Below are 13,439 nucleotides of genomic sequence, written 5' to 3'. Positions count from 1 at the left end.
TATGTGTATCCGTTCAAACTTGGTTTCGAAGCTGCATTGCATAAGATAACTTCAAAGCCGGTCCAACCAGACCCTAGGGGGCAATCGCCCCCCACCTCCAGTCCTAGGGGCCAACTTCAAAGGAGGCAGTCCTTGTCTGACTCCTTCGTTTATCACCTCAAATCCAACCGCGTATTCATCTCAACTGAGACACCAACAACGAACTTCATCAGCGCAATCGAAGCAGACCGTCGATACGCCTCCTAGATTTATAACGCCTTATATTTTTCATGTACTCTTCAAAACTCCATTCATCGCACAAGAAAAGACGCGCCGATAACTATTTTTATTATTTTGATACAAAAATAAAGATTGTAATCACAAAAAACTGTAGGCATCAAACCACCCTTTCCACCTCTAAGACAACAATATATACATGGAAATCTGTATGCCATTTGTGCAGTACCACTTAAGTTACAACAATAGCATCCATGTTCACATGGGCAACAGGTATTGAAACTCATAATCATATGGGATCACCTCCACGACGTCTTCGACCTTAAGGTGGCCCTGGTGTCCCCTCAAGCAGTCCACCATGGATTTCCTGAGCGACCAAGATGTGGGGAGCTGGTCACAGATCCACCGGAGCAGCGACTCCATGTCCTTGGCGTAGTCGTGCATGTTGGAGTGTATCAGGTCCGGGATCATCAGCCTCCTCGTCGAGGTCACCACCAGTGAAGCCTGCAGGTAGTCCACCTTCGCCTTCTCCAGATCCATCATCACACGGTCGGCCTTGTATATCCTCAGCTGCAACTCACAATATGTGCATGTACAATACAAAATTCAGATTTCACTGGTGGTAAATCTGGTAGAAATTTCAAGCATTCAAGGAGGAGGGTAAACATGCGTGGTAATTCAGGGGTATAGTCATTCATTCATTTGGAGGTTTAGGACTGCATGGACTTACCGCTGGCGAAGATCTGGTGCCGCAGCACATCGCGAACAGAATGTTTGGTTCCGAACTATTCAATCCGTAGAGACCCCTCACCTTCTGTTCTTCGACATCGACATCGCACTTCCAGAATTCCTGCGGCGTTTGTTTACTCATGAGAATAACACAGTCTTGTTGTGCAGTGGCACATCGCAAAAGGAAGGTTTATGCAACTTGCAACTGAAAGCTAAATAAAGTCTGCAAAATGCTCACTTCTTTCACACTCGATGGCTGCCTCAAGACGAAATTTTCAATCACGAGAGCATTGAACTTCTGCCCTGAAACATTGATGGTTGCCTGAAAGTGAAACAAACCATAAATGTTACACTTTCTTTACACAACTACTCCCTCCGTTCCGAATTACTTGTCGCACATATGGATGTATCTAGATGTATTTTAGTTCTAGATACATCCATTTCAGCAACGAGTAATTTGGAACGGATGGAGTAGAAAAAATAAAGAATAAACATAATGTTTGTCGAAACAGACTAGTGTACCTTGTTCTTGAGTGCCAGCAACTTTTCAGAGTTTGAGGGCAAACCATGCTGCAGGATTCCCTGCAGAATTATTCAAAACACAAACAATTTTCCATCACTAAATGGCAGATACCAAAACCTCTACCTCGAAGAAATGTGACAAAGGTAAAAAAGAAAGAACATACGTGCATGATGCATGTGTTGTAAATGTTGAGCCAAAATGCCAGCTTCTGCTGGTGCGTCAAAAACCTCAAATCCACCTGCTGCAAGGCCTCCAACATCTCCCTAGGATCACACATTTCATCCAAAAAATATGTATAACCACTAAAATCAAAAATTAACACAAGCAGTAAATTTGGATGAACATTTAAATGTAAGATTGTTATTTACCTAAGTTTGGTGAGCAGAGGGGAGCTTGAGAACCCTCTGAGGTCGAAAGCACTCGATGTGAACCTGACGAGGTTCTTGTAGGGGCCGATGTCCCGGAGCACCGAGTCCGGCAACCCGAAGATGCCGTAGTGGTCCTGTTGGCCCCTCTGATCCTTCTCCTTGGCCGCCGCCACGTTCAGAACCGCGTCGATCCGGAAGCTCCCCTGCAGGTTCCCGGACCTGGCCAGGTTGCCGGACTTCTCCATCTCCGCCACCCGCGACGACCGGAGCAGCCTGATGAAGATCACCGCCAGGCACTTGACGATCCTCTCCGACAGCTTGTTTGGTTGCACCTTGGCCTGCTCGTCCCTCTTCGTCGTCGGCGATGGCACCGGAGATGCTTCTTGGGAGACTCTTGGAGGTTTTTGGGGTGCTCGGTCGGATTGCTTTTGGAAAAACAGAGCATGAGCAGAGCAACGCACAGACAAAATGGTTCTTCGTTCAGTTTTGGTTGGTGGTTACCTTTTCAAGGGAGTTTCTTGGCGGGAGGCCAAAGATGTTACCGTTGAGCTTGGGGCTGACGGCGGCGGCTCCCGAGGAGCCTCTGGCCTGCTCTCTAGGGCTCTTGGCCGGCTTGTCGTCGGTGGCCGCGGCGGCAAGGTGGCGCTGGAGGTACTCGGCGTTCATGGCCTGGCTGATGAAGAACATGGACTTTATCTCCGGCGCCACCTGATCCGAGGCTTGACGAGCCAACGTCGGTGCCGTGTGCGTGGGCGTGCTGTTACCTGTCGTAGCTCCTCCATTGACCTTGATGTTGCCATGACGGGCCGACGCCGGAGCTGAGTGTGCCGTTGTGCCGTTACCCGGTGTAGCTGCTTCTCCATTGCTGAAACGACCATTGCCACTGCCATTGTTGGTGTAGACACTTGGTGGGTTGCCATTGCCGCTGCCATTGTTGGTGTAGACACTTGCCGGGTACGAGTACGTGTTGGAGGCCATTGCAACTGATGCTCGCTGGTGCTGTGAGAGGGTCAGGCTGCCCTTCATGGTGTGTATCTGGGACTCGAGGCGCACGATCTCCTCCTCGACGAGCACGAGCTCGGCGAGCAGCTGCTTGGCCTTTGCCGGGATGAAGGCTGGGATGTTGAGGAGCACGGAGCGCGCCGAGGTTGATGAATTAGTCGGGGCGTGCAGGGCGCGCTCGAGGATGTGGTGCACCATCTGTTCGTTGCTCAGCTGCTGCTTCAGCTCCGCCACCTGCACCCACGTACTCCATTGCATTTTCAGTCTCCAAACTTCAATTTGTTCATGGAAGTGCATTGCAGAATATAAATTGCATGTTGTAATTTATATTTCACGAAAGAAAGAATAATCGGCATTACCTCTTGCTCAAGATCCTTGCGCCTCTGGCTCTGCTGTTGTTGCACCTGCATACCGATGCCGTTGCCGTTGCTGTTGCCGATGCCTGCCGTTGTCGGCTGCAACTGAACGTTTACATTGGTTCAGCATTAGAAGAAGCAGAGCGGGCATAGACGCATGATAAAAGTTGTTTTTTGTCTTTGACAAAACAACATGGTATATTCAGAAAAGTTGTTGTAATTTATACTCCCTCCGTTTCGAAATATAAGTCTTTTTAGAGGTTCCAACAAGTGACCACATACGGAGCAAAATGAGTGAATCTACACTTTAAAATATGTCTACATGCATCCGTATGTCGTAGTCCATTTGAAATGTCTAAAAAGACTTATATTTAGAAACGGAGGGAGTATTTTATACAAGAAAGAATAACCGGTAGTACCTCTTGCTCAAGACCCATGCGCCTCTGGCTCTGCTGTTGTTGCACCGGCAGCCCATTGCTGTTGCCGTTGACGATTCCTGCCGTCGTCGGCTGCAACTGAACGTTCACATTGGTTCAGCACCAGAAGAAGCAGAGCGGGCATGGTAAAAGTTGTTTCTCACTTTCTCTTTTTTGAAAAAGAGGACAAGGTAAATTTGGGCCGCATTGATGCATTGATGGGCTAATGTGAGTGGGTCTGGCCCATGTTGATATAATTTTTGCCATCTATGGGCCGCTAGATGGTCCAGCCGAGTTTAATAATTTGCAAGGCATTGTCCATTAAAAGAGGAACTGAACTTGCCGATCCCAATTGAATTGAATTGAATCTCTATCGAGCCGTGAAAAAGATTCAACAAAAGACAGAAACAAATCCATTATTGGTTTTACGTCAAGCAATACGTAGAGAATGCAGATGATGGATAGAAAAGGAAACGAAACCACCTGACTGACACACTAGCATGGATGCACCATCTGCGATCTGTGATGTGAATGGATTGCTGTATGATTCTACGGTGACTGAGCATAGTAGTGCACTCACCGGAGGAGGAAGAGGAGGAGGAGGAGGAGCCTGCAGAGGAGGATCGGCGGCGAGCTGGAGGCGGTGAGCATGGCGAGTCCTGCGGCTCATCGGGGTCAGAGACCGCGCCGCGGCCACGTACTCCATCGCCGAATCCGATCACCGCACCACGACGGACGTCGGGCCGGCCTCGTCGCAGCAGCTAGGCACGTAGGTAGGGTGCAAGTATTTCGTCACTGTTGGAGTGCATGCGCGTGAAGAGAGAGGCCGGCGCCGAAGAAGAAGAAATGAGCAAGGAGGAAGGAGAGGGTCAGAAAGTGGGTTTGGATGTTGGTGGTGTCGGCCGCGGGTCCGCGTACGTATGGTATGTAACCGCAACACGCACGCACGGCGGAGCCATGGTCGCTTTCACTCTCCATTGCCATTGGTGAGTGAGCGAGCGAGTTGGTTGGTCAGGTGGCGGTGGATGGATGGATGGAGACGGTCTGCTCTTGTGCTTATCTTGCCTTGTAATCCAACAAACAAGAAGAAGAATGGCCTGCTGTCCTACATACAACAACAACAACGCCACACCTACATGGATGGAGGGTTGGACTGGATGAGTAGTAGTGTGAGTGAAGGTTTAGCAAGGGTTTGTAGTGCATACGGCTGGTAGCCACTCGGGCCAGTCGGTTCGACGACGGCGACGCCTCGCCATTTTTACGACTTATCAATGGCCGGCCCACCCTCTTGATATGTTACCTTTCTCGTAAGCTGGATGGTCATATTTATATATGAACCGTCGAGTCCACACACTTGTTGTGATTACCTAAATTCCCATTAATAAATTAATTATGATTTCTGTGTTTTTCATATAGATAAATCACGACAAACAAACTATGATATAAGATGCCACTATTTCCCTCCTTCTAAAGTAGCAACTTATACGGCATAATCGCAAGGCGACTAGGGCAAAGCCTTCCTGCCATCAAACTCCGTCGACGTGCCCATGGATTCGCCTCTCTTCTACCTACCGCTCCAACTGCCAGTAGCGGGAGTGAAATTCTGGTATCTCGGCTCCGGCTATAGCTAGCAGATAGTTCTAAGTTTTAGTCCTCGTGGGGGCGGTGCTCGGGTGTATGACGGGGATTTTTCCTCGAGCATGTCTGCCGGGCTGGATTAGACAGCGCTCCGGAGTAGATTTGTGCCAGCGCCTCCGAACGATGAGGTTAGGGTTTCTTGTCGTGCATATGTCATGGAAACATTTGGTGTCAGGTTCTTCGGAATGATTCGAGGGTTCAAGGCGATGACTGTGACTCTATGGCGTTGGTCCTTAAGGGCACACTCACATAGACTTCCTTAGTGTCATCGGTAAGGTCGGGCCGGCTCCGGTATGTGAGTGGCCTCATCGTCGCCTTGTCCTCTTGTTTTGGCAGCATTGGTGGTTTAGGAACCTTGATGTAATTTTTATTATGCCAGATGTGCTTTGTAATTCTGACGAACCTTCATAATATAGATAGAAGCTTTTTTAGAGCACCAGGAGAGCCCAGAAAGTCCCTCCCCCCCCCCCCCCCCCCGGTTCCATTGTATTAGTGAAACCAGAGAACAGGTTCAAAACAGTGTTTTGAAAGTAAAAAAGGTGTCCAGGGCTTATTACAGACCGGTGAAAATTTGGTCGATGACACTACAAAGCAAACTCACTAGAAAAGGAAAGATATGAGCTACATCTCAATCTCCACGCATTGCTCCAGTGAAGCTTCCCCCTCTGTTACACCCCCGATCTTGAGTTAGATAGCAGTCCTTTACACACACAAAAACTTATACGATATAAAAGAAAACCACCCTATTAATTGAGTAATTCCATGTTGCTTATGGCTCATGGGATTGGGCCAATAAGAGAGGAGAGCGAGAGAAAAAGAACTAACATCCACACAAGCTAGGACATCGGTCCCTGTCTGGCCTTCTCGACACTTCAAGGCGGGGAACCAAGATTTAACTAACACTTGGATTGTAGTTTTATTACCTCCACCTGTGTTAGGTTTGTGCATGGAACGACCAATTAACTAACACTTGGGTTGTAGTTTTACTTCCATATAGGTTAGGTTTGTTCGCCCTTTGCGACAACGTCTCCAAGGCGGAGGCGGCGTCACACATAATAAAATCATAGCTTTTATCTTTAACTGGTGTGGGGTCGTCGTGTATGACGCTATCGAGCATGTGATGTTTCTGTTCCTCGGCTCGACGGCTTTTAATCCCATAGATCGTTGTCCAACACTTCATCATGTCTTGGAGGTGGTGATGGCCATGGGGATGACAAATAAGGTTAGAACAATTGTTGAAAGAATAATCTATTTATTTGCTAAAGGAATCTTTCTTGAATTCTGGATATCTGGTTTGCTGAAAGAACAAGGTAGTTTTTGCTAAAAAAAATCTTTATTGTATTAATTTATTTTGAAAGTAACAACGTGACATATATGTGACCCGCAGATAATAACATGTCATATATGTGTACATGTAAAGCAAAAGAAATTAACGGATTGGGCACTTATTACTAATACCAAGCAAAGAGAGGGAGTAAGCGTTGCTTGTAAAATCGACGACCTCCTATTTAAGTAGTACTACCTCCGTCCTGGTTTATTAGTCCTCTTTATAATTTGTGCTAAATTTTGACCAAAAATTTAACTGACAAAATGTTTGTGCATGTCAACAAAAATTATACCGTTGGATTCATATTTGAACATAGTTTCCAATGATATAATTTTTAGTGACATGCATTAATATTTCGTTAGTTAAATTTATGATCAAAATTTAGCATAGATTACAACAGGGACCAATAAATCAGGACGGAGGTAGTATATAGTTGAACAGCCATGAAACTGTGATGCAATCAATGCGCAGATTTGTGGAGTAGAAGCCAAGGGCCTCAACAAATGAAGCTCAAGTGGAGGTGGTTGTGATCTCCAAATTTAACACTATCGATGCATTATGGCCTACCTATTCCTTGCCCTTTTCAGCTCGCTCGCTTGCGCATGTATCAATTTGGTGCTAAAGTTGTGTCAATGTCATGCACATTTGAAAAGGGGGCTATAAACCCCGCAAAAAAAGAAAGAAAAGGGGGCTATAAATTAGCTAGTAATACAGATTATTGGGGCCCGGAGACAGGAAATTCTCGTCTACAGTTGTCCAAACTCCAAAGTCCCACAAAGGGGACGTGTCAACCTGAGCATACATTGGAGGTGCATATATAAAATATAAAAGCAAAAGGATAGTGATAGATAAATTCACTTTTCCATTCGCAAAAAGAGAGATAAATTCACTTTTCAATCAAATAATAAGGAGAGGAGTGACGTAAGCCAGAAAAAAGAACGGTTAAAAATAGAGAAGTACCTTTCAAGCCTCAACTTACCAAGTTCACTTTTGGTCCGTCAACATCTTTTTGTCCTGCAAATGACTCAAGGCGAAACCACTAAATTCAATTTCTGCAAGGCTTGCATATGCAGTGATGTAAAGTTACCACCAACCTCCAGTTGATTTTTGCACTTTTGCAAGCTTCTTAATTAAAGGTTTTATGTGTGGATTCTTTCAAATAAGAATATGGATGGTGGGAGTGCATCAGCTCGGCCGGTACTTAAAGTTTTCAGAACAACTGTTTTTGTGTTGGGGAAAATACATTTTAGTTGACATTTTGTGGAATATTACTCCTACCTCTAAACCAGAGTGACTAGATCCAATATGATTTCAATTCTTGAAGTTTCTAGCCATAAATATCGTGTGGTTATTTCCATGGAATTTTGTTGTTTAGGGGTATTTTCATGGAATTTCGGTTCCTTTTAGAGAACAACAGGTCAATCAAATGAAATCCATTTGATTTCCCGCCTCTATTCTGCAGCAAGCGGGTGCGTTTATGTATCTCCTTTGGCGAGAGAGCGTCTATATATCGCTTGAAGCATGTCCCCCCTCCCCGCATTTCTTTTCCATTTTCAAGAGGGCACAGTGTGAAAAGCGAATATGGGCCTCCATTCAAAATAAATCTATGCCTCAGGAAAAAAAATCTTCCGCGAGAGGCAGCCTCTCGCGGTAGAAGAAAAACACAATTTTCTATCGGCATAGGTGCGCCTCTCGTGAAATAAAAAACAAATATTTCTTCTTTTCCAAGATGCACAGTTATGCCTCTCGCGGAAGCCAACCTGTGCCACCACGAAAAGCAAATCTATGCCTCTCGCGGAAGATAAAAGAACGAGTTATTTTATGATTTTTTTGGGTCCAAATCTTAGGGAAAGCCAGACAAAAACCAAAAAGCCAAAAAAACCGAAAAAAACTCATCTAAAACCCGAAAATGCCTAAAGAAAAATAAAAAAAAATCCCAAGAAAACACCCATCACACGATACATGGCGACGACTGAGAGCGCGGCGAGTGACGCTCTCTCAGCCGACCAAAAATAACCCTTGAGGGGCTCCCGCAATAGGCATCCCTCAGTTAGTTGCTCTCATATGGCAGACGCGGAACTTCATTCTCGCCTTGAAGTGGCTAGCGCCTGCACTACTAGCATATCATTCTTTGCTGATAGCACAAAAATGGAACACCAAACGTGTGTGCACGCGAGTTTGCCACTCTGTTTAAAGAAATTCTTCACTCGGTTTTAGGAAAATATTCGCGTGCTTTAAATAAATTGTTAATACTATTAAGAAACATCTTCACGTACTTTCAGAAATGTCCATGTTGTTCAAAAAACATTTATAAGTAAAATGTTCACGTACGTTCAGAGAATGTTCACACTACTCAGTAGAAATAGTCATGTACACCATGCAAAAAAAAAAGTTCATATCATTTAAATTAAATGTTCGTTCTTAAAAATTTATTTCTTTTATAAAAATGTTTATGTTGTTCAGAAAAATGTTCATAATATATTAAAAAAATTGTTGTGTATTTTTGGAAACAATTAAAGAAAAGATTACTCAATATTTTTTAAAAATACACAATGAACTTTTTCATAATACAAGATGAACATTTGCAAAGGAAATGATGTACATTTTTATATACCCGATGAACAGATTCTAGATACAAGGTGAACAGTTTGTAACATATGGTAAACAATTTTGCAATAAACTTTGAAGATTTCAGCAAATGATTAAATATGTGATCAACCATTTCAAGTACACAATGAATAGTTTTTAAATACATATTAAACATTTTAAAATACGGGCCAACCATTTTCTTACAATACGGTATGAGAATTTTTTGAAACATTTTGCACATTTTTCTGCGACACTTGATAAGCAAAGGGTGCACTTAGGCCGGTCTAGCGCCTATAGAAGAAAAGCTTTCAAGCAAAAACCTTGAGAAAATCGTTGATAGGCTGGGCCATAAGCAATCGGCTGGCGACCCGAGGACCCCTCAATCCAGGACTCTCTTACGTGGGCCCTCACTTGCCAAGCTCCACTGCCCGATCAATTTGCCTGACGATTCGCAAAGTAGTTGAATTCCGCACGAAGACACGGTAAAAAAGAAAATCCCTCAATAAGCTTTAAGTTTCAATGATGAAACTTACCGTTTTTGCATAGAAAAAGCCCTGTTTCAACTAGTTTCGGAGATATAATTTTAAGCAATTTTTTCCTGTCCGCCGTGGACACAAAATATCTGATTTAATTTTGTCGGCTGCTCGTACTAAGTTTCAAACATTGAAACTTAACTTTTTTAAAGAAGTCGTCAAAATATATTCAAAATACATCTTATTTGAATGTGTTGGTCGCGAGAAACACGAATATGAAAAAAAACTTAATTAAAATTTTATGTTTAAAAGACATAGAAGTTTGAAAATCGAAAACCAAAATAAAAAAAGATGACATCAGGACTGAGTGCGCCCCAAACTTGCGTGCCCTAAATCCTTGTCCGAAAAGGGAAGGTATACTTTGGCTGTGTCCGTTTCATACATTGTCCGTCGTCCGGTACGGAGTATGATCGGTCGGCTCTAGCGCGAGAATCCGGACAGGTTTCAGTTTGGACTTGCACTTGGCGCGACAATCCCATGGACCGAGTAATATATAATAGGACTGTGCAGCAACAGATCCGGACGACCTTCGATCGCTCGTCCCGCTTCCCCGATTTTCTTTCTTCTAGATTTTCTGACTTTTCTCACTTGTCTGGTTTTATATCAACTAGTCTAGATAGCGGAGAAAAAGAAATAAAGTGCTTAAAAGGGGACTTGAACTTTGGTCTCCTAAGTAGCTACTACAGCCACCAACCAACTCACCCTTATTTTTTTATTGTCCACAATACATAAACAGGGTACTTGAACCCTTTTTCTTTCTATCATATTAGCAAAAAAAAACAGTCTTGATAACTTGGAATAAGCAGCGTGATAACTATGACATGACCATCATGGTAACTTCACATAACGCCCTGATAACAAATAACATGACAAAGGTTGACAACTCTATCATTATAATGCTGATAAGCGTGAGAAGCATGCTAAGTTTAGCATGGACAACATGAAAACTTTACACGAAGATTATCAGGATATATTTCAACAACTTTTCCTCCGGTAAAAATTTACTATGGTGTTTGAGTCTACGTTATTAGCTACAAAAAATACCACTCTTTTTGCACACAAGTTATGAATTTTGGTTACCGGGGTATATTTTCAACAACGAAAAATCGTCTGGTCGAGGTTACCACGGTGTTTGTATGTAAATTATCAGGTGTGAATGCGTATATTATCATGTTATTTACACAGAAATTATCGGGCGTATGTTTTCAACAATTTTTTCACCTGGTTCAAAGTTATTGTGGTGTTCGTACCTAAGTTATCAGATATATAGTGCTTAAATGATCATGTTATCTACACAAAAATTACCGGAGTATATTTTCAACAACAAAAAACGTCTGGTCAAGGTTACCGGGGTGTTTGTATGTAAGTTATCATATATGGATGTGTATATTATCATGCTATTTATATAAAAATTATCGGGTGTATGTTTTCAATAAATTTTCACCTGGTTCAAAGTTACCTTGCTATTTGTACCTGTTATCAGGTCTACAATGCTTAAATAATCATGTTATTTACACAAAAGTTATCGGGATGGTTTCAATAACAAAAAGAAAACGGCTGGTAAGGTTAGCACGGTGTTTGTATTTAAGTTATCATGTGTGGATGCATATATTATCATGATATTTTCACATAAGTTATCGGGTGTATGTTTTCAATAATTTTTACCTGGTCAAAGTTATCGCGGTGTTTGTACCTAGGTTATCAGGTCTACGGTGCTTGAATGATCATGTTATTCACACAGAATTTATCGGGGGGTATGTTTTAACAACAAAAAATCATTTGGTAGAGGTTACCACGGTGTTTGCATTTGAATTATGAGATTTGGATGTGTATATTATCATGATATTTACACATAAGTTATCGGGTATATGTTTTTAATATTTTTTTCATGTAGTCAAAGTTACCGCGGTGCTTATACCTAAGTTATCAGGTATATGGTGCTTAAATAATCATACTATTTACAAAAAAAATTACCACATTTTAGTAAAAAAAATCTGAGTCAAATTTCTTGTAGATATGAAAAGCACACTGCCTTTTAGTTCTTCAGGAAAAAGAGACATCAATGAGATGGTTGCTTAGTTAAATTAACTACTACATCATGCACGGTTCGAATCACTTGGTTGGCAAAAAGCTTGTCTGAATTTGATTCTACTGTTCGTTTGGCACCTAGGAGCAGAAACTCCATCTTAAAAAACTGTCTTTCTTATTATTTATGTAGAAGCTGGGCTAGCTCAGTTGGTAGAAGGACCATGACTTATCTTTGATGTCTTGGGTTCAAATCCTAGGATTGCATTTTATTTTTTTTCTTCTTCTTTGAAAGAGAACGGTTGTGCGAGAGAAAAACGGGACGGGGAAGAGAACTGCAAGAGAAAAACGGGATCGAGAGAAAATATCGGCGACAGAAAGACGCGAGGATAAGAAAAAGCGGTTCGGTCGCGAACTATCAGGTATCGTTCGATCCAGAATAAAAGGAATCCATGTCGTGCGGATCTGTTGTAAATTTCCTGCCGGCAGGAAATTAGCTTTACCGTATATAATATGGACCCTGCCGTGCAAAGCTTCAGCTCGGGTTTTCCACGCACGCACCTGATCGTGTTGATTGGCTACCGGAGCAACCATGACGTACAGTACGTATAGCACAAAGGATTTTTTTTTTGAATTTTCACCGGGGGGGAGATTTCCCCACCTGAATTGTATTCATCTTTCCCTATATAGCTTTGCTAAAATGTGCCTGAGCGCAGTTCACCTTATTCTACGCGCCGCACCCTCTCTCAGCGCTCCTAACTGTCGACATGTCTAATCCCTAGACGGCTGAGAGACCAAACCCACCTGCATGCACCATGATCTAGTTTGATGGTAAATATCTGGACACAAGTGGTACAACATAGTAAACCGATTACCACTCAGATTCTCTGTTTCATTGATTAGGAAATTGTCATGCTCTTATTGTAAAATAATATTGTATTAGTAAATTATTTTACTATGTTGATTTTGTTCTCAAGCATTACTAGATGCAACGTTCTGACAATAGTTTTCATTGGAGCATTACTATGTGCCTTACTTAGTTTACAACCACATCTAAGAAATAAAAGCAGGTTGGCTGATTTGGAAGGCTTATGGTAACGCATTCAATTTCTTTAAGAACTGTGTGTGGGATCTAGTAATCAATTAAATGTCATTACTTTTTCTGGCATGCGATTTTACCATCGATCATTAGCATGTCCACCCGCTTGATTGGTTGAGAGGCACACCTGGGTGCTCGTAAAAAATTCAGTCTTTCTAGTAATCAGGTTACTAGCTTTCACGCACCACTCATCCATCCTTTACTACTAGTAATATTTAATGGTTCTGGTAATCTTGATACGAGGCTACCACGTACTCTTGTAGTATATGTTGTCTATAGTAATCTCATTACCCACTGGCAGACATCACTCCTTGGCACTTTAATATCTATGGTAATGTAGTTACTAGGTTGTGCCACATAATACTGTATAAGTAATCTTCAAAAGGCATTTATGTATCAAAAATAGTAATATTGTCAGGGTGTACCATGCACCACTTAGCCTTGTAATTGGTCTGGTAACCTATTTACTAGGCTACTACGTACAAAGGTAATAAGCAAATCTAGTTTTACTACTAGTTAGTCCTTATTACTCAGCTGGTCAATCCTATAGTAAAAAAATCCACTACGATTACCCTAGATAGATGGTTCATTACGGTTGGTTTGCTAGCCTACATATGC

The 13,439-nt window shown here is 42.6% G+C and overlaps 1 protein-coding gene across 1 annotated transcript; it reads right to left on the bottom strand.

Moving 5' to 3' along the window:
• Positions 1–293: 293 nt before the first annotated feature.
• LOC123114477 (uncharacterized) lies at positions 294–4,736 on the bottom strand. The gene is made up of 10 exons (XM_044535968.1): positions 4,191–4,736; positions 3,614–3,709; positions 3,198–3,299; positions 2,338–3,072; positions 1,837–2,261; positions 1,632–1,731; positions 1,468–1,527; positions 1,184–1,267; positions 947–1,066; positions 294–786 (listed from the first exon to the last, which is right to left on the bottom strand). The coding sequence occupies exons 1-10, from the start codon at positions 4,314–4,316 to the stop codon at positions 475–477; spliced, it is 2,160 nt and encodes a 719-aa protein (XP_044391903.1). The 5' UTR covers positions 4,317–4,736; the 3' UTR covers positions 294–474.
• Between the last annotated feature and the right edge of the window lie 8,703 nt (positions 4,737–13,439).

Source organism: Triticum aestivum, chromosome 5B, assembly GCF_018294505.1.
Source record: "Triticum aestivum cultivar Chinese Spring chromosome 5B, IWGSC CS RefSeq v2.1, whole genome shotgun sequence".
Classification (NCBI taxonomy): Eukaryota; Viridiplantae; Streptophyta; class Magnoliopsida; order Poales; family Poaceae; genus Triticum; species Triticum aestivum.
The sequence above is the reverse complement of the archived record's forward strand: the minus strand, read 5'-3'. Positions and strand labels throughout refer to the sequence as shown.

Bases quoted from the DNA above. Each gene is read 5' to 3' on its own strand.
- LOC123114477 (XM_044535968.1), bottom strand. From the start codon at position 4,316: ATGGAGTACGTGGCCGCGGCGCGGTCTCTGACCCCGATGAGCCGCAGG. The intron at 3,300-3,613 runs GTACTACCGGTT...GTAAACGTTCAG, and splicing joins GCATGGGTCTTGAGCAAGAG to TTGCAGCCGACAACGGCAGG. The intron at 3,073-3,197 runs GTAATGCCGATT...ACGTGGGTGCAG, and splicing joins GCAAGGATCTTGAGCAAGAG to GTGGCGGAGCTGAAGCAGCA.